Here is a 14,448-nt window from a genome sequence, read left to right on the forward strand (position 1 = left end):
ATAGGGAGTTGAGAGTAGACTTCAATGGGTTGCCCACTGTCATCCGGGCATTTCTACCTAAAAAAGGAAAATGTGATTGCGGAGTGGAAGTGGCTATTTGTCAACCTCTAAAACTTTAAATAAGGTAGGTCTCTCATCCACGTACTAATGCAGGAATGGCTTGAAAAATGTGGTAGATGGTTATAATCATTAGGAGTTCATATAGATCTGTTACAATTAATACATTGTGTTCATTCTAAGATCCAGAGCCTGCCTCGCAAATTAAAGAGCGGCTGAACCCAATGTTGGGTCACAGGAAACCACTAGGTGGGATGCTTAGCTTCCTCCTAGGTAGCCATGCAACGAGTAGGCTCACCTCGTGCCATTGCAGCATATCAAGAGTTCATTCGGCAAGACCGTTCAACGTTCCTTGCTATCACTGAGTCAACAGTAAGGAAGGGGGGGTTCCCCTATAAATAAAAATAGGTCAGCCCCTTTGCTTTGAAACTCGGGCTTGAGAGGACTGGAATTACTGTCAGAGCCCTCGACAAACTCCTGGGAGGCTGAGTCCACATGGATCGTAAATGCGAGGAGCAGCAAGAGACACCCATGCAGACTGCTAAATGAGGCAGGTCGATCTCCTCACACGTTGTTTGGTGTTTCAAGGTAGGCAATGCCCCTGGTCAGTGGAGGACCCCTGGCATTTGCTGCACTGGAGCCCACATACACTCTAGGACAACACCCCAGTCTCTTCTGAAGGCTCTTGGGTTGAGATGGAAGTCCTCGGGTGTTTGAAGGACTACTGCCCTCCCAAGGTGTCGCCAGCAACTTCCGCCTCAGCTTAAGGCACCACATTTAGCATCGCCATGCTGTCGCTTCTTTCTTCAGTTGACCCTCCGCTCAGTTGCTCACAAACTATTCACTTTTTTGATTTCCAAGCTATTGTAGTGCTCTGTCGTCTATGACAGAAAAAAATCTACTCTACGGAAATGGAGCAAGCCCACATAGCTCTTTCACCACACGGCCAAGCCACACCCCCATAACCAACACTTTTACTGCACTGCTAAACTACATATTTGACCTTAAAGTGGAGGATTGACCTCCATTAGGGTTCTTTAGTAAATCCTTCCCTTTAAAAGTCAAAAATTAGCATGGGCTGAATTACTGCCCCTGGTAACCCTGTCAAATTCCCAAGGGAATACTATGGACACAAAAATAAAAAAGGGGATTAACACAACCACCCCACCACTCATAATCTAGTGGTAGATCTACTGGACCCAGTGGCGGTCACAGTAACCAATTTTGGTGGTATTACCATATAAATACAGAGAATTCTTTTTTTATTACCTACAGAATTTTTATCTCCGGTGCATTAAAAATACAACAAGGACATGCATGTATTCAAAGCAATAATGTTGTGTCAATATTAAGGACAACGACAATATGAGGAGGTGAGAAAGAAAAAAAAATTAAAAAGCTTACTTTGCCAGGTGCACCATGAGCAGCTGCAGCATCTGTTGGTTTCTCTCTGGGAGCCGGTGAACCAAGGCATGAATCTCTGCGATGCGCGACTCCTGGTTATCCAGTTCTGTAACGGGGAGAAGAGACTATTATCCGTTTATGAAGCATGCAGGAAGTACAAACACAGGAACCTGGTTCCATTTTATTTACTTTCTTTGTCCCTCGATTTGTTTTGGATATTCTTCTTATATTGGAAAAGAAATAGAAGTGGAGAACATACTAAAACCAAATGTGTCATTTAATCTTTTTGACATAAAAACAAAAAAGGCTTTATTTGTAGTAAGCCTGATGATTGTGACAATTGCCTTGCACAGTCATCCTTACTCAAAATCCCATCTTGGTTGTGTGCTCCTCTTGTACTTGTCAAATAGCAATATGAAAGCAATGCAATGGACCACGTCTCCCACATCTACTTCTCCAGATTGTCACCCCATGGTATTTTGCTACCCAGTGTTCACTGTAGTTAAACGCTACTCTAGATTAATGTTTGCCACACTGTGCGATTTGTTTGTCCTAACCTGTTGCCCCCACTGTACTTAACTGGTTCGTAGACCTATTGTTGCCCCTACTGTATGAATTGCTTGTCCTAGATGAATTGCTTCCATCACTGCATTTAGTCACCTTGCATCCTAGAACAATACAATTAATGGCCACTATATATAAATGCCACTCTTAATTAATGAGTGCCCTTCTCCCTATGCTTTTGGCAACGGGAGGGGGCGTTTGATATTTTGATGCAAGGCATTTAAAGGCGATTTATGCCCAGATATGTTTTGTTAACGTATCCATTTCTCAGGAAAAGTCGTCCTGAGTGCTGGGTGCGACTTAGTGGTGAATAGCAACTCAATTTATGACACATACCACAAACCATTAAAATGTGTCCCGCATGCAATTGTTTAACTTTTCAGCACTCATAAAATACATTATATCTATCTAATGAGGATAAGCTTCATTGCCGAAAACATCAGAGAGGTACCCTCCCCAAAGGTTCCCCCTTGCCAGGCTAGAAATCAAGTTAGGTTACATTTTGCATTAGCCTTTTTTGGGATAAAAATGGGAATCCCATTGAGGATAAACAAAACAGGTTTCAATTGTTAAATGTTAACTTCGTGAATATGGTAACAGGGCAACTGTCACTTCTTAAACTGTGATAGTGCTCAAGTAGAGATGAAATTACATCTTAAGATAGCTATAGCGATTTATTAAGGGATTACATTAAGCATGCATAGCCAGATTTACTGACAATACCCTTACCCTCCAATCATCAACTCTGCCATTCCAATTTGACAGATGGGAGCTCTGCTGCAGGCCTCTGCTGCTAAAGATGTTCCCACAACACATGGGCCCAGTTACACCCATGAAATCTTGGTACATGAACAGACACCTATCACGAATGGAGAGACTGGCTTTCCCGGGAAGTGTGGGGTGAGAAGTAGGACTGGAAATAGATACTTCAGGGGAAAATGCAAAAGGGCAATCATTTAAGTGGAATAATTTGCATAGGCACTCTACCCTTTTATGTGGGTCAAATGGGGGTCAGGAGCCCAGAAACTTAAAGGAAGACTACCTTGGTAAACTTGGTTCTTAATGTACATGATTTCATTCTTATCCTGTCCCCCCTTGACTACCTGCAAATCAGGGACTCTCGGTATGACAACAGAAAAGGAAAACTTGTCTTGGGAGAATAACTCGGGGGCAACAAGCTCGTTTTGCAAGCAAGACGACGTGAACAACACTGGTTTGATCCTCAGGTCCGCGCATTGAAACCTCTGGGTATTAAGCACGTTATAAATAACCCATTACAACTTGTCACTATGTATGGGGGGGGGGGGAAACCTCACCCATTCGGAGAACCATCTTTAAGACTCATCTTTAATGAAGAAGGATGAAGACAGAACTCTATATGGAGCTATGGATGATCAGCGTCCCCAGCATAGAGTGTGGACAGGATTTCCATTGAAGGTGGCTCCTCCCCTGCTCCCCCAAAATTTCTAGAAGACCAGAGAAGTGACTGCTGGGAGGAACTATTGCCTGCTACTGCAGACTGCTGGTAGGGAGCATGCCCAGGACTGTGGCTGTCCCTGAAAGCATCATTGAAGTATGTCTCTGGACTGAGAAAAGCAGGTTAAGTGACATTTTCCAACAAAGGGCCTGGTGAAAAGAGCCACTGCACGCCCAAAGCTGCTGCCTTTGGCAATGCTAGCTGCAGAACCCAACATTTCTTGATGTGAGCCACATCAGGCCAACCAAGCGAACATTAAAACATTATTGTGCTGCTGATGCAAATCGACTTCCCCACCATCTGTGCTCTGAGACACGTTTCGCTGCATCAAATCTTCTGCAATATCCCTTTGAGCCTTGTAGTGAATGCCACTCGCTGCTGATCTCGTACTCCAAATGACCCATTCACTCCATGGAAAGATCAAGACTGAATTGCCTGCGTTTTCATCATCAAACCTTCATTTGCGCCTTGGAAAGGCACTAAGAAGACCACCTTGACCAAGCTACTTCAAACAACTAAGGCAGAGTTGGGAATATACTAGAGGCCCCTAATAAGGCTTTTCTAGGTTTTCCTTCTGGCATTTATTGATTGGGCCTTGCAGACAATTGGGATATCAATCCCGACCTTAAAAGACATTTTTAAGGCACAGGCAGACACACACACACACACACCCTCCTTTTTGCTTTGACCTGTGTTTTGGACTTACAGTGGTGGGATTGTTTAGTGTTTTGGTTTTAAATGCGTGTCTGTGTTAGAGCAAATTATCTATGCTTCATAGGAACCATGTGTGGACTGTGAGGAATCCAGGGAGCGCCATCCCCTTTGGGAGTAGGGAGGGCAGCCCACTCGGCTTCACACGCCATAGGCGACAGGGCAAGCGAGATCTCACTGGGGGTGATACAGCCTTAGTGGATAAGGAATCTGTATGTAAAGCTGTTATAATACCTCCTGCTAAATCAGAGTCCCAAATCTTTGTTGGATATATGGGGGTTGAGCAGAACCATAATGTGCAGGGCCTTTTAAAAGTGACTGGCTTGGTTTCTGACCCAGTTTTGTTAACACACCTCCATAAAGAAAGGGACCAATGGTCTCTCCTCACTCGTTCCAGGAAGGCACTTATAAAACCCGAGATTGAAGCAGAAGCAGCGAGAGCCTTGCTGAGGTCAAAACACAGAAGCCTGCGCTGGAGCAAAGATGTCTCCCGTCCAGGAGGAGCCTGGAGGCAGCACCACACAGAGGAAGAGGTGGGCAGGGGAAACACGGAACCTGCTGAACATGGCAGCGTTCAGGAAGGTGGAGAGGCCGGAGAGTGTGGAGCTACCTAACCAAGGGAAAAGCTAATTGCTGCCGGAACGGCATACCGCCACCCCAACGTCGAGGTCCTGTCGGTCGCAGGCAGGAAGAACCAAATAACGAGACCCGGTTGCTCAGACGTAACAAAGGTTCTGCAACAAATTGAGAAGACACCTCCCTGACCAGCACCGCCGCAGGTGAACAGGTACACAGAAAGAAAAAAGGCAGGCATACAGAATGAATTGTGAGGAGAGCGGTGAGGCTCAGAGAGCCCACAATGGGATGAACATGAGAATACCCCAGAAGGTGGCAAAAGCAATCCGAGAAACAGATGGTCAGACATCCTACAATGGGCTGAACCTGAGAATACCCCACAGGGGGGTACAAGCCATAACAGAAGCAGGTGGCCAGAGAGCCCAGACAGCCCACAAGGGGCTGAAGCGGAGAATACCCCATGAGAGAGTAAAAGCCAGCAAAGAAAGATATGGCCAGAGAGGCCGGACAGCCCACAAGAGGTTGAGCTTCAGAATCCAACGAGGGGGTGAAAACCACAAGATAACCAGACAACGCGGGAGGTCAGCCATCTCGTGACTGGCTGCACCATACCGTATATAGCCGGCCTTAAGGGCCAAATAGCCCATATAGGGCTAAGATGTGTGAACTAGATACTTAATATAGAAAACTCAACAAAACTGTAGTGGTAAAGTAGCCCCTGCTCTCTCTCTTGCTTCCTGCAGGAGACCCCGTGACTCCCTCTAGCCGGAAGTGGTGCTGTTCTCTCGGACTCAGGATGGCTGGTGCGGACGGAGATGACTAGTACTCTAACCAGTGCCAACGCTTACCTGTCACACCAAATTACCAAGGCACAGATGTCCCAATCAAGTGAAAGCTCCAGTCCACTAAATTTGTCCTGAAGACGGCACCAGCAAAACCATTAGCAACTGAGTGCCAGAAACACCAGTATTGTGTCGACGAGACAGATGTGAAGTCAACTGGACCACATTCTAAGTCACCTTTTCTTACTAACCCACACTACAAAACAGTGAATGTAAAGAACCAATGTATGTGGTTGATTTTCAAGCCTGTTATACTACATTGATCACAGTTTTTAGGCAAAACAAAAGGTCTTTTTTTAACAGCTTTGTGAGCTATATTTTAAACCACAATGTTCAAATAAATGTAAATTGTATCGCATAAATTCTGGGTGTTCTCATATGTAAAGACTAACCAACAGAGATCTGTGATAAACGTGTGCTGGGTCCATAACCGGCCAGTGTGATACAGGTGGGGTAGCCGAAGTCCTTTCTTTTTCTTTCTCAAAGTAGTAACGAGTACAGAAAGACAGATACTCCAGTGTTGTGACCATTTTTTTGAACTATTAAGAAATCTTGCATGGTGAACTTAAAATCTTTGTGAAGAGGAGCGAAAGACTTAAAACTACTCAGTTTTGAACTGTTATAGGAGAGAGAGAAAGAGAGAGTGAGAGAGAGAGAGAGAGAGAGAGGGGGCGTTTTCATGAGGGAGGATCACATGGGAGGGGACAACTACCAGGGGGATGTCATGACTTCACTGGTTGACACAAAGTATCTCCCCCTTTCCGATGAGGAAGACACCCTTCTCCCAAAGACCCTTTTTCATGAGAACGACCCTCTGATGCATTAGGCCCTCATGGCATATTGCCAGATACGTGTTCCCACTGGTAGAAGAAGTGAACCCTATTCTTCATATTTTGATGGGCAAACACACAGCCATGACACCAACTCACACTGCTTAAACAGAACATCATTTTCTTCTAAAGTTCATTGTTGTAAAACCAGTAAAGGAGATATTCCAATGCTGTGTGCGTATCATCATCTAGGAGCTTCAACTTCCAGAATTCATCAAGCACTAAGACGAGGTGGATGCAAGATTATGAACCATGTACCAAGACCTTGAACTTCAATGGGCAGACTAGTTATTTTTCCAAAGCTCCTGTGCGTGGGACATTTAAACGTGACAAGCGCACTATTCAAAGAGGCAGTGAAGGAGAAGACGGCTCCTGTTCAAGAGCTCATGAACGCGAAGAGTACCTACCAATGTGGCAGAGTCGAAGAGGCTGGTACGTTAAAGTCGCTGACTCAAAGACTGTAGTGCCGTAGAGACACTGGGAACCTTATACGTCGTCCTGAGACTCATCCTTCTAACAGAGGTAACACTACTTTTTTGTGATTCATTATGAGTGTACCTCTTGTTGGAGTTTTGAATGGCTCGGTACTTGTCCCAATACATTATAGCGCACAATATAAGGCTGCATGCGTGTGGATGAAACACGAAAAAAGGCAGACCTGCGAATCAACCTTGAAGTAACGATAGCTGTAAAGTCAGCAATACTAAGTTACGGAGTAGTCCGGCAAAAGGAAGTAGCCCCCTCGAAAGTCTCAGTGAAAGGTGAAAAGTTTGTAGCGATAAAGTGAATGAACTGTAAAAGGGAGGTGATCGAAATTTAACCCTGAGAAAAGGGGAGAGTAAAAAGGTGAACGTTGAACTTTGGTGAATTACCCAGACCAGGAAGCACTGGGACAAATAACATAAGAACGTGAGTTGAAAGCTGGAAAGTCGAAGTGGTCCTGCGGAGGTCTGTAGAAAAAAAGCCACGCACACTCGAAAGTCTTCGACATCAGAAAACAGTCCAAGTCTGACTGAGGGAGATGAAGGTGTAATTAGTTAGGAGACGGGAACCCCTAATGGAGATGAATTAAGCTTGGGTAAGGGAACCCCTGCAAGTGTTCTGTGAAAGGTCCGAGCCCGACTGAGGGAGACCAATGTGAACTTTTGTTTTAAGAAGTCTGAGCCCGACAGAGGGGTACCGACGTGAACTTTATGGTAAACTGTGTTTTGGAAATTGGAAAGTAAGACTTTAATATGGAAGGCCAGGCAGGGCTTGATCCACATTTTGGACTGCATATTGTGTTAAGAGCCTGAGCCAGAGTGTCTCATCTTGCCTAAAGGGATTGCCATACTCTGTGCTGCCCAAAATGGGGAGGAGAGCTGACTCAGCCACATTTAGTCTTTATATTTGAACCTTGACTTTACTTTGTGTAAATATTCTCCTTTTCACACTTTTTTACAAGAGGCATTAGGTTTTTGTCAATATAAGCCATTTTGATTTGACAGACTCAACTAGGACTGTTTAATTTATTATTTGATAGTCGAGACTACTCCCAACTCAGCTATAGGGTAAAGTAGGAGTTTCTCCAACCCCTTTGAAACTTCAATAAAGGTTTTACATGTTGTACCTTTTGTGTCAGTGTAAATCTGGCCTGGAAGTTTATTCTAGATGTCCAAACAGGCATTATAGATCCTGACTTTCAGGGAGACATAAAGGCTCTCCTACATAACCATGGCGAAAATCCATTTGAAATACACCCTGGGGACAACATTGCACAGGGAATTCTTGAGAAGGCTCCATTTCCCTGATTCGAGGAAGAAAGTGAACCAGAGGAAACAGAGGTAGCTTAAGCTTTGGAGAGGACGGTAAGACACATATCGCTGAGGCAAAAAGGGAAGAGGAACCTACGATCCTTCCCGATCCAGCCTTTGCCCAGCAAAATGATCCAGTACTCGCAGAGGCTTTCTTAGAAGTGAACCCAGAGGGAGAAGGACAAGGGAAGGGGAGCCCCTTTTTCTTCCAGCACCAGGGATTACTATATAGAAGGGGAAACCTCCAAGGAAGGATCAAGTAAAACTCAATTAGGAATACCCAAAACCCATTGCAAGATCACGCTAGAGATCGCACACTCACATTTGACAGAGGGACACTTGGGTCAATCTAAAACCCGAACTGTGGGAAATTCTACTGGCTGGGTATCCATGCTAACATAAAGAACTTCATTCAGACATGCAAGATATGCCAAAAAACCAGCTCACATATTCCCTTACCTGCCCCTCTGAACCCATTACCGATAATAGAAATCCCTTTCTCCTGAATTGGGATGGATATTATTGGACCATTGGCAACCTCTAGACTGGGTAATAAATATGTCCTCATAATAGTTGATTACGCTACCCGTTACCCAGAAGCCTTTCCCATGCAGAACACCACACACAATCCAGCAAATTCTAAAACACCTGCTGCCATTCTTTTCTAGGGTTGGTTTCCCCAAGGAAATTCTAACAAATCAGGGATTTAATTTCATGATTAAGTTTATGGATTAAGTCAAGGAATTACTATACATTACCACCTTAAGAACTTCAGTTTACCACCCCCAAATGGACGGACTGGTAGAGAGATTTATTAAAACTCTCAAAATGATTGAGAACATTGGTAGATGAGGATGGGAAGGACTAGGATCGAATGAACCCGTGAGCCCTATTTGCAGTGAGAAAGATACCCCAGGCATCCACCGGATTCTCCCCTTTTGGGTTACTCTACAGTAGGGAACCAAGAGATGTCTTAGATATGCTGGGAAGAAAGAGAAGAGGCACCTATTCCCCTCTCACAGACAGCTAATCGATTGCGAGAGCACATGAAACTTGTCCGGAGTACAGTCCACACTCACATGGAGAAAGCTCAAGACCAACAAAAAAGCACCTATGACAAAAAGGTACATTAAGATCAGTTTCAGTGGGACAGAAAGTATTAATCCACTTACTTACCTTTGAAAATAAACATGTCAAAGTGGCATGGGCCCTATGAGGTGCTAGAGCAAACAGGAACCTGTACCTATAAAATAGCCCAACCTGATAAAGGCAAAAGACCCACCTCTACCACGGAAATCTCCTAAAAGAGTGGAAAGAAAATCCTTGCACAACTACCTCCTGTATATTGTTCTGTTGGTACCCGAGGAGATAAGCAACTCTGAACGTATTCCCCAAGAACTATCTAAACAGAAACAAGAAGATTTGAACAAGCAGCCAGACTCCTCCTCAAGCTACCCAGAAGAGAACACATCACACCCGCTGTAGAAATACTGCACTGGCTACCACTGAAACAACAAATAAAGTTCAAGGCCATGTGCATCACGCACAGAGCAATACACAAACAAGGCGCAGAATTCCTAAGCGACAAACTACGCCTACACCAACCGACAAGAACACTTAAGATCAAGCACCGACATACGCCTGGAACCAAAACCCTACAACAGAAAAAAACTCGGAGGATCGTCCTTCTCTCACCAGGCACCCAAAACCTGGACTGACCTACCTAAGAATATACGGAATACAACAAACCACCTAGCATTCAGGAAATTCCTCAAATCATGGCTCTTCAAAGCGTAACCACAACGGAGACGCACTAGAATGCCCAGACATTAAAACAATGACGAAAATAACTCCAACCTCGACCACTCTCAAATTGGACAAACACTCAAATCAAATAACCAAACATTCGACAGAGCATAAGACATCATGGAAAATAGCCACAAAAGAAGGCTGCAGAGACTGACCACATACCTAGACGAAAGTCCCAAGTGACTCTCCCACTCGTACGTACCGGACGAACATATCCAGACCGGCAGACGCATCTAGATAGATGTTGGCCTGCGTCGCATCTGGATAGGATCGATTGAAGGATAACATGCCCACGCCCAGAAAAAACGTGAATGCTAACATGTGCCACACCTAGAATTGTGAACACCGGCCTGCGTGGCGCCCAGATGGAGTTGTAAATGTTAGCATGCCCACACCTGGACGGGTCTCTAGTCACTAGCCTGCGCCGCATCTGGATGGGGGTGTGAGGGTTGGCATGACCACACCTGGATGGAGTCCTAATCATCAGCCTGCGCCGCGTCTAGATGGGAATATGAGGGCCAACAGGTGGCACACTCAGACAGAACTACGAATGTTAGCATGGTGAAGGTCAGGTGACCCACTAACCAATATAAGCTCAAACTCTGCATACTTATCTCACTGAAAAAACTCACACAACCATCTCTCGCAAAACAAGCCGCATGCACTTCACAACACTGCAACAACATATAAGCCGGAACAACAGCACACGCGGACTGACTCCGATCCGATACACGCACCAAAGCTCAGCACCCGGTGTATACTGAGTTGAAGCTGCCATCAGAACACCACTCCTCTCACTATCCTACTCCCTTCTTCACCTTACTAACACATCCCACCTTTATCGTTTAGAGATCCGCCTGAGCGCCTGGGGACCAATTCCGTTGGTGACGGTGCGCGGTACAAATACCTTTAACATTTAACATTATATCAGAACTCCAAAGGGAAAAGTGGTCCATTTAAAACCATATAGACTCTCAGAAGCACAAAAGCATAGGGGCACTGATGAAGTTAAAAGAAATGCTGAAGGCAAACATTCGAGTCCATGGTCCTCCCCTATTGTGTTGGTGACTAAACCCGATTATTCTTGGAGGTTTTGCATAGACTTCAGGGAGGTTACACCGTCTCTGCTTTCAATGCCTATCCTATGCCACGCATCCATGAGTTAATAGATAAACTTGGAAATGCCACCTTCCTGTCAACCCTAGATTTAACCAAGGGAGATTGGAATGCCACTGTACATGGACCTGATGAGGAAAAAACAGCATTCTCAACACCAATGGGACTATTCCAATTCAAAGACCTCCCTTTTGGACTACCTGGGGCCCCAGCCACTTTCCAACGGAATATAGACAGTATATTACAGCCTTACTCCGATTTCTGCGGGGCCTATATTGACGACAGTCATGTATAGTAAAACTTGGGAAGACCATCTTTTTCATCTTTCTACTATAATGAGAACCCGCAGAGAGGCAAGCTTGACTGCCAATCCATCAAGATTTAAGCGGGCTCAATCAGCCGTGAAATACCTAGGCTTCTTTGTAAGGAATGGCAGTGTCCAGCCCTAGAAAGAAAGAGGGGAAAGCCGTTCCAAATGCCCCCATAACCAAGCCCAAGAGACCTCAGGGCATTCCTAGGATTGAATGGTCATTACCGTAGGTTTATCCAAAAATGTTCAGATAGAACAGCCAGACTGACATGCAAACTAAGAAATGCAGAGCCCCAGAAAGTTAGTTGGACTGATGAGGAGGATGCGTGTTATAATAACTTGAAATAAACCTTATGCCAAAACCCAATACTAAAAGTGGTGGACTTCTCAAAGGAATTCGTATTACAGACTGATGCCTCCCTCACAGGATTTGGAACAGTAATGTCGCAAATATGCGATGGATCACAACACCCCTTCCTATTCACAAGTCGTAAACTCTTTCCATGTGAGAAAAACGACTGTGTTGGAATTAGAGACCCTTGCCATCAAATAAGCAATTATTCATCTAAGGTACTACCTTCTGGGGAGAAAGTTCACACTTGTAACCGAGCACTCACCTTTGGTATGGATAAGTCAACGAAAGGAGACACTCGAGTCATGCAATGGTTCTTCAACCTACAACCCTACTGTTTCAAACACTGAAAAAGGTAAAGAACAGGGGAACGTTGATTTCCTGGCGACAAAGGCGACGGGAAGAAAACAGGTAACACCAAGGGCTCGTTGAGATGGAAGTCCGACGGCACCTTGGGCATGAAGGAGGGGTGCGTCCTCAGCACTACCCTCGTCTCGTGGAATGTCAGGTATGGAGGTTTACAGGAAAGGGCCTGGATCTCTCCCACTCATCGTGCAGAGGTGATGGCCACAAGAAATGCTGTCTTCCACAACAGGAACTTCAAAGGTGCCGAATGCAGAGGCTCGAATGGCGGCCCCATGAGCCTGCACAGCACCACGTTGAGCTCCCACGCCGGGGCCGGAGCCTTCACCGGCGGGAATGACCGGAACAGTCCTTTCATGAACTCCTTCACCAGGCGATGGGACCACAGAGATGATCGCCCCGGAGGAAATAGCCGTCAGGTGGATCTTGATGGAAGCATGAGCTAGCCCCGCCTTGGCCAGCGACAGTAGGTACGGCAGCACTTGAGGGTCCGTAATACGCAGAGTGTTAATCGTCTGTGCACAGCACCAGACAGAGAACCTCTTCAATTTGTGTCCATAGCACTTGAGAGTTGGTGACGCCCTGGCCTTTGCAAGCACCTCCTTTCAGTCCGCCGGGATATCGTACCCTCCAAACTCTAGTGCTCTAGGAGCCAGGCCTGCAAGTTCAGCGACCCTGGGTCGTGGTGGAGGATGGCGCCTCCTTCTCTGGCGAGAAGGTCCGCGTCCGTCGGCAGTTTGACGGGGGCGGAGGGGGACGCTGACATGTCCAGAAGGTCTGGGAACCAGATCTGCCTCGGCCACGCCGGTGCGACGAGGATCATCCTGCACCGGGACCGTCTGAGTTGATTGATGAGTGGCAGCGGCAACGGTGGGAACGCATGCAGGGACAGGCCGTCCCAGGGGAATGAGAAGGCATCGCCCATGCTCTCCGGCTGGGGAAACCTGCTGGCAAACCTCTGGCACTTGGCGTTCGGCGCCGTTGCGAATAGGACGATCTGGGGATTTCCCCATAGTTGGAATAGGAGATCCACTTGATCCTGCCGCAGTTCCCACTCGTGGCGCGAACGCAGCTGCCTGCTGAGTGAGTCGGCGGTGGTGTTCTTTATTCCTGCCAGATGGAAGGGTACCAGAAATATCCCTTGGGCGACGGCCCAGTGCCACAGATCCTGGGCTTCCTTGGATAGGGCTGGGGATCTGGTGCCTCCCTGCTTCCGGATGTAGAACATCGTGATGGTGCTGTCGGTGAAGATCCTTACCACCTTGCCCTTGAGGGACGGAAGGAACGACGTGAGGGCCCAGAACACCGCTCAGAGCTCCAGGGCATTGATGTGAATTGACATCTCCTCGGGGAACGAAAGGCCTCTTGCGTGGAGATCTCCGGTGTGCGCTCCCCATCCCTGCAGGGAGGGGTCCTTCGTCACGGTCTCCTGATGTGCTGGGGTCTGGAAGTCTATGCCCGCCGCCAGATGCGTGCGGGAGCCCCACCACCGGATCGCTTGGCGGGAGGTCTCCTTGAGCGAGATCCTGTCTTCAAAGCTGCCCGACACTTGCATCCAACGGGCGTCGACAAACTCTTGCAGTGAACGCATCCGCAGCCTGCACAGGCGCACGAGGTAGATGCACGAAGACATCATGCCGAGCAGGGACTTGATGGACCTCACCCTGGCCGCGTCCATGGTTGACAGCCGTTGCACCTTGCCCAGGATGGCCTTCGTCCTTTCCACCGACAGAGAACCCAATCGCGCCACTGTGTCGAGTCTGGCTCCCAGGACCAGAGCGACTTGCGACGGTACCAAGTGAGATTTCACGAAATTGATGGAGAATCCCAGATCCGTGAGCAGTTGGACGGTCTTTGCTGTGTGCACGACGGCAAGTTCTCTTGTCTTTGCTCGGAAGAGCCAATCGTCCTGGTAGGGGTAGACGTGGATCCCCTGCAGACGCAACCGCGTCGCCACTGGTGCTAGGCACTTGGTGAACACCTTGGGTGCTGACTTCAATCCGAAGGGAAGGGCCTTGAACTCATAGTGTCGCCCTTTGACCACGAATCGCAGGAACTTTCGGTTTCCTTTTAGAAGGGGATGTGAAAGTAGGCATCCTCCAAGTCCAGCGACGATAGGAAGTCGCCATCTTCCAGCTGTCCCAGCACATGCTGGAGGGTGACCAAGGTCCAGGATGGGCCGCCATCTGCCAGTCTTTTTCCTTACGAAGAAGTATCGCAAGTACACTCCGGAGCCCCGGAGCC

General features: G+C 47.0%; 1 protein-coding gene across 2 annotated transcripts in view; it reads right to left on the reverse strand.

Moving 5' to 3' along the window:
* The window catches only part of ARHGAP26 (Rho GTPase activating protein 26), a 2,838,701-nt gene that overhangs the window by 899,755 nt on the left and 1,924,498 nt on the right, over window positions 1-14,448 (reverse strand). For both annotated transcript variants that reach the window (XM_069652460.1, XM_069652459.1), the window contains exon 17: window positions 1,462-1,567. In XM_069652460.1, the coding sequence (XP_069508561.1) occupies window positions 1,462-1,567 (106 nt within the window). The remainder of the gene's footprint in view (window positions 1-1,461; window positions 1,568-14,448) is intronic.

The sequence above is a fragment of the Ambystoma mexicanum genome, chromosome 3p (genome assembly GCF_040938575.1).
Source record: "Ambystoma mexicanum isolate Mex_15411 chromosome 3p, UKY_AmexF1_1, whole genome shotgun sequence".
NCBI classification, from domain to species: domain Eukaryota; kingdom Metazoa; phylum Chordata; class Amphibia; order Caudata; family Ambystomatidae; genus Ambystoma; species Ambystoma mexicanum.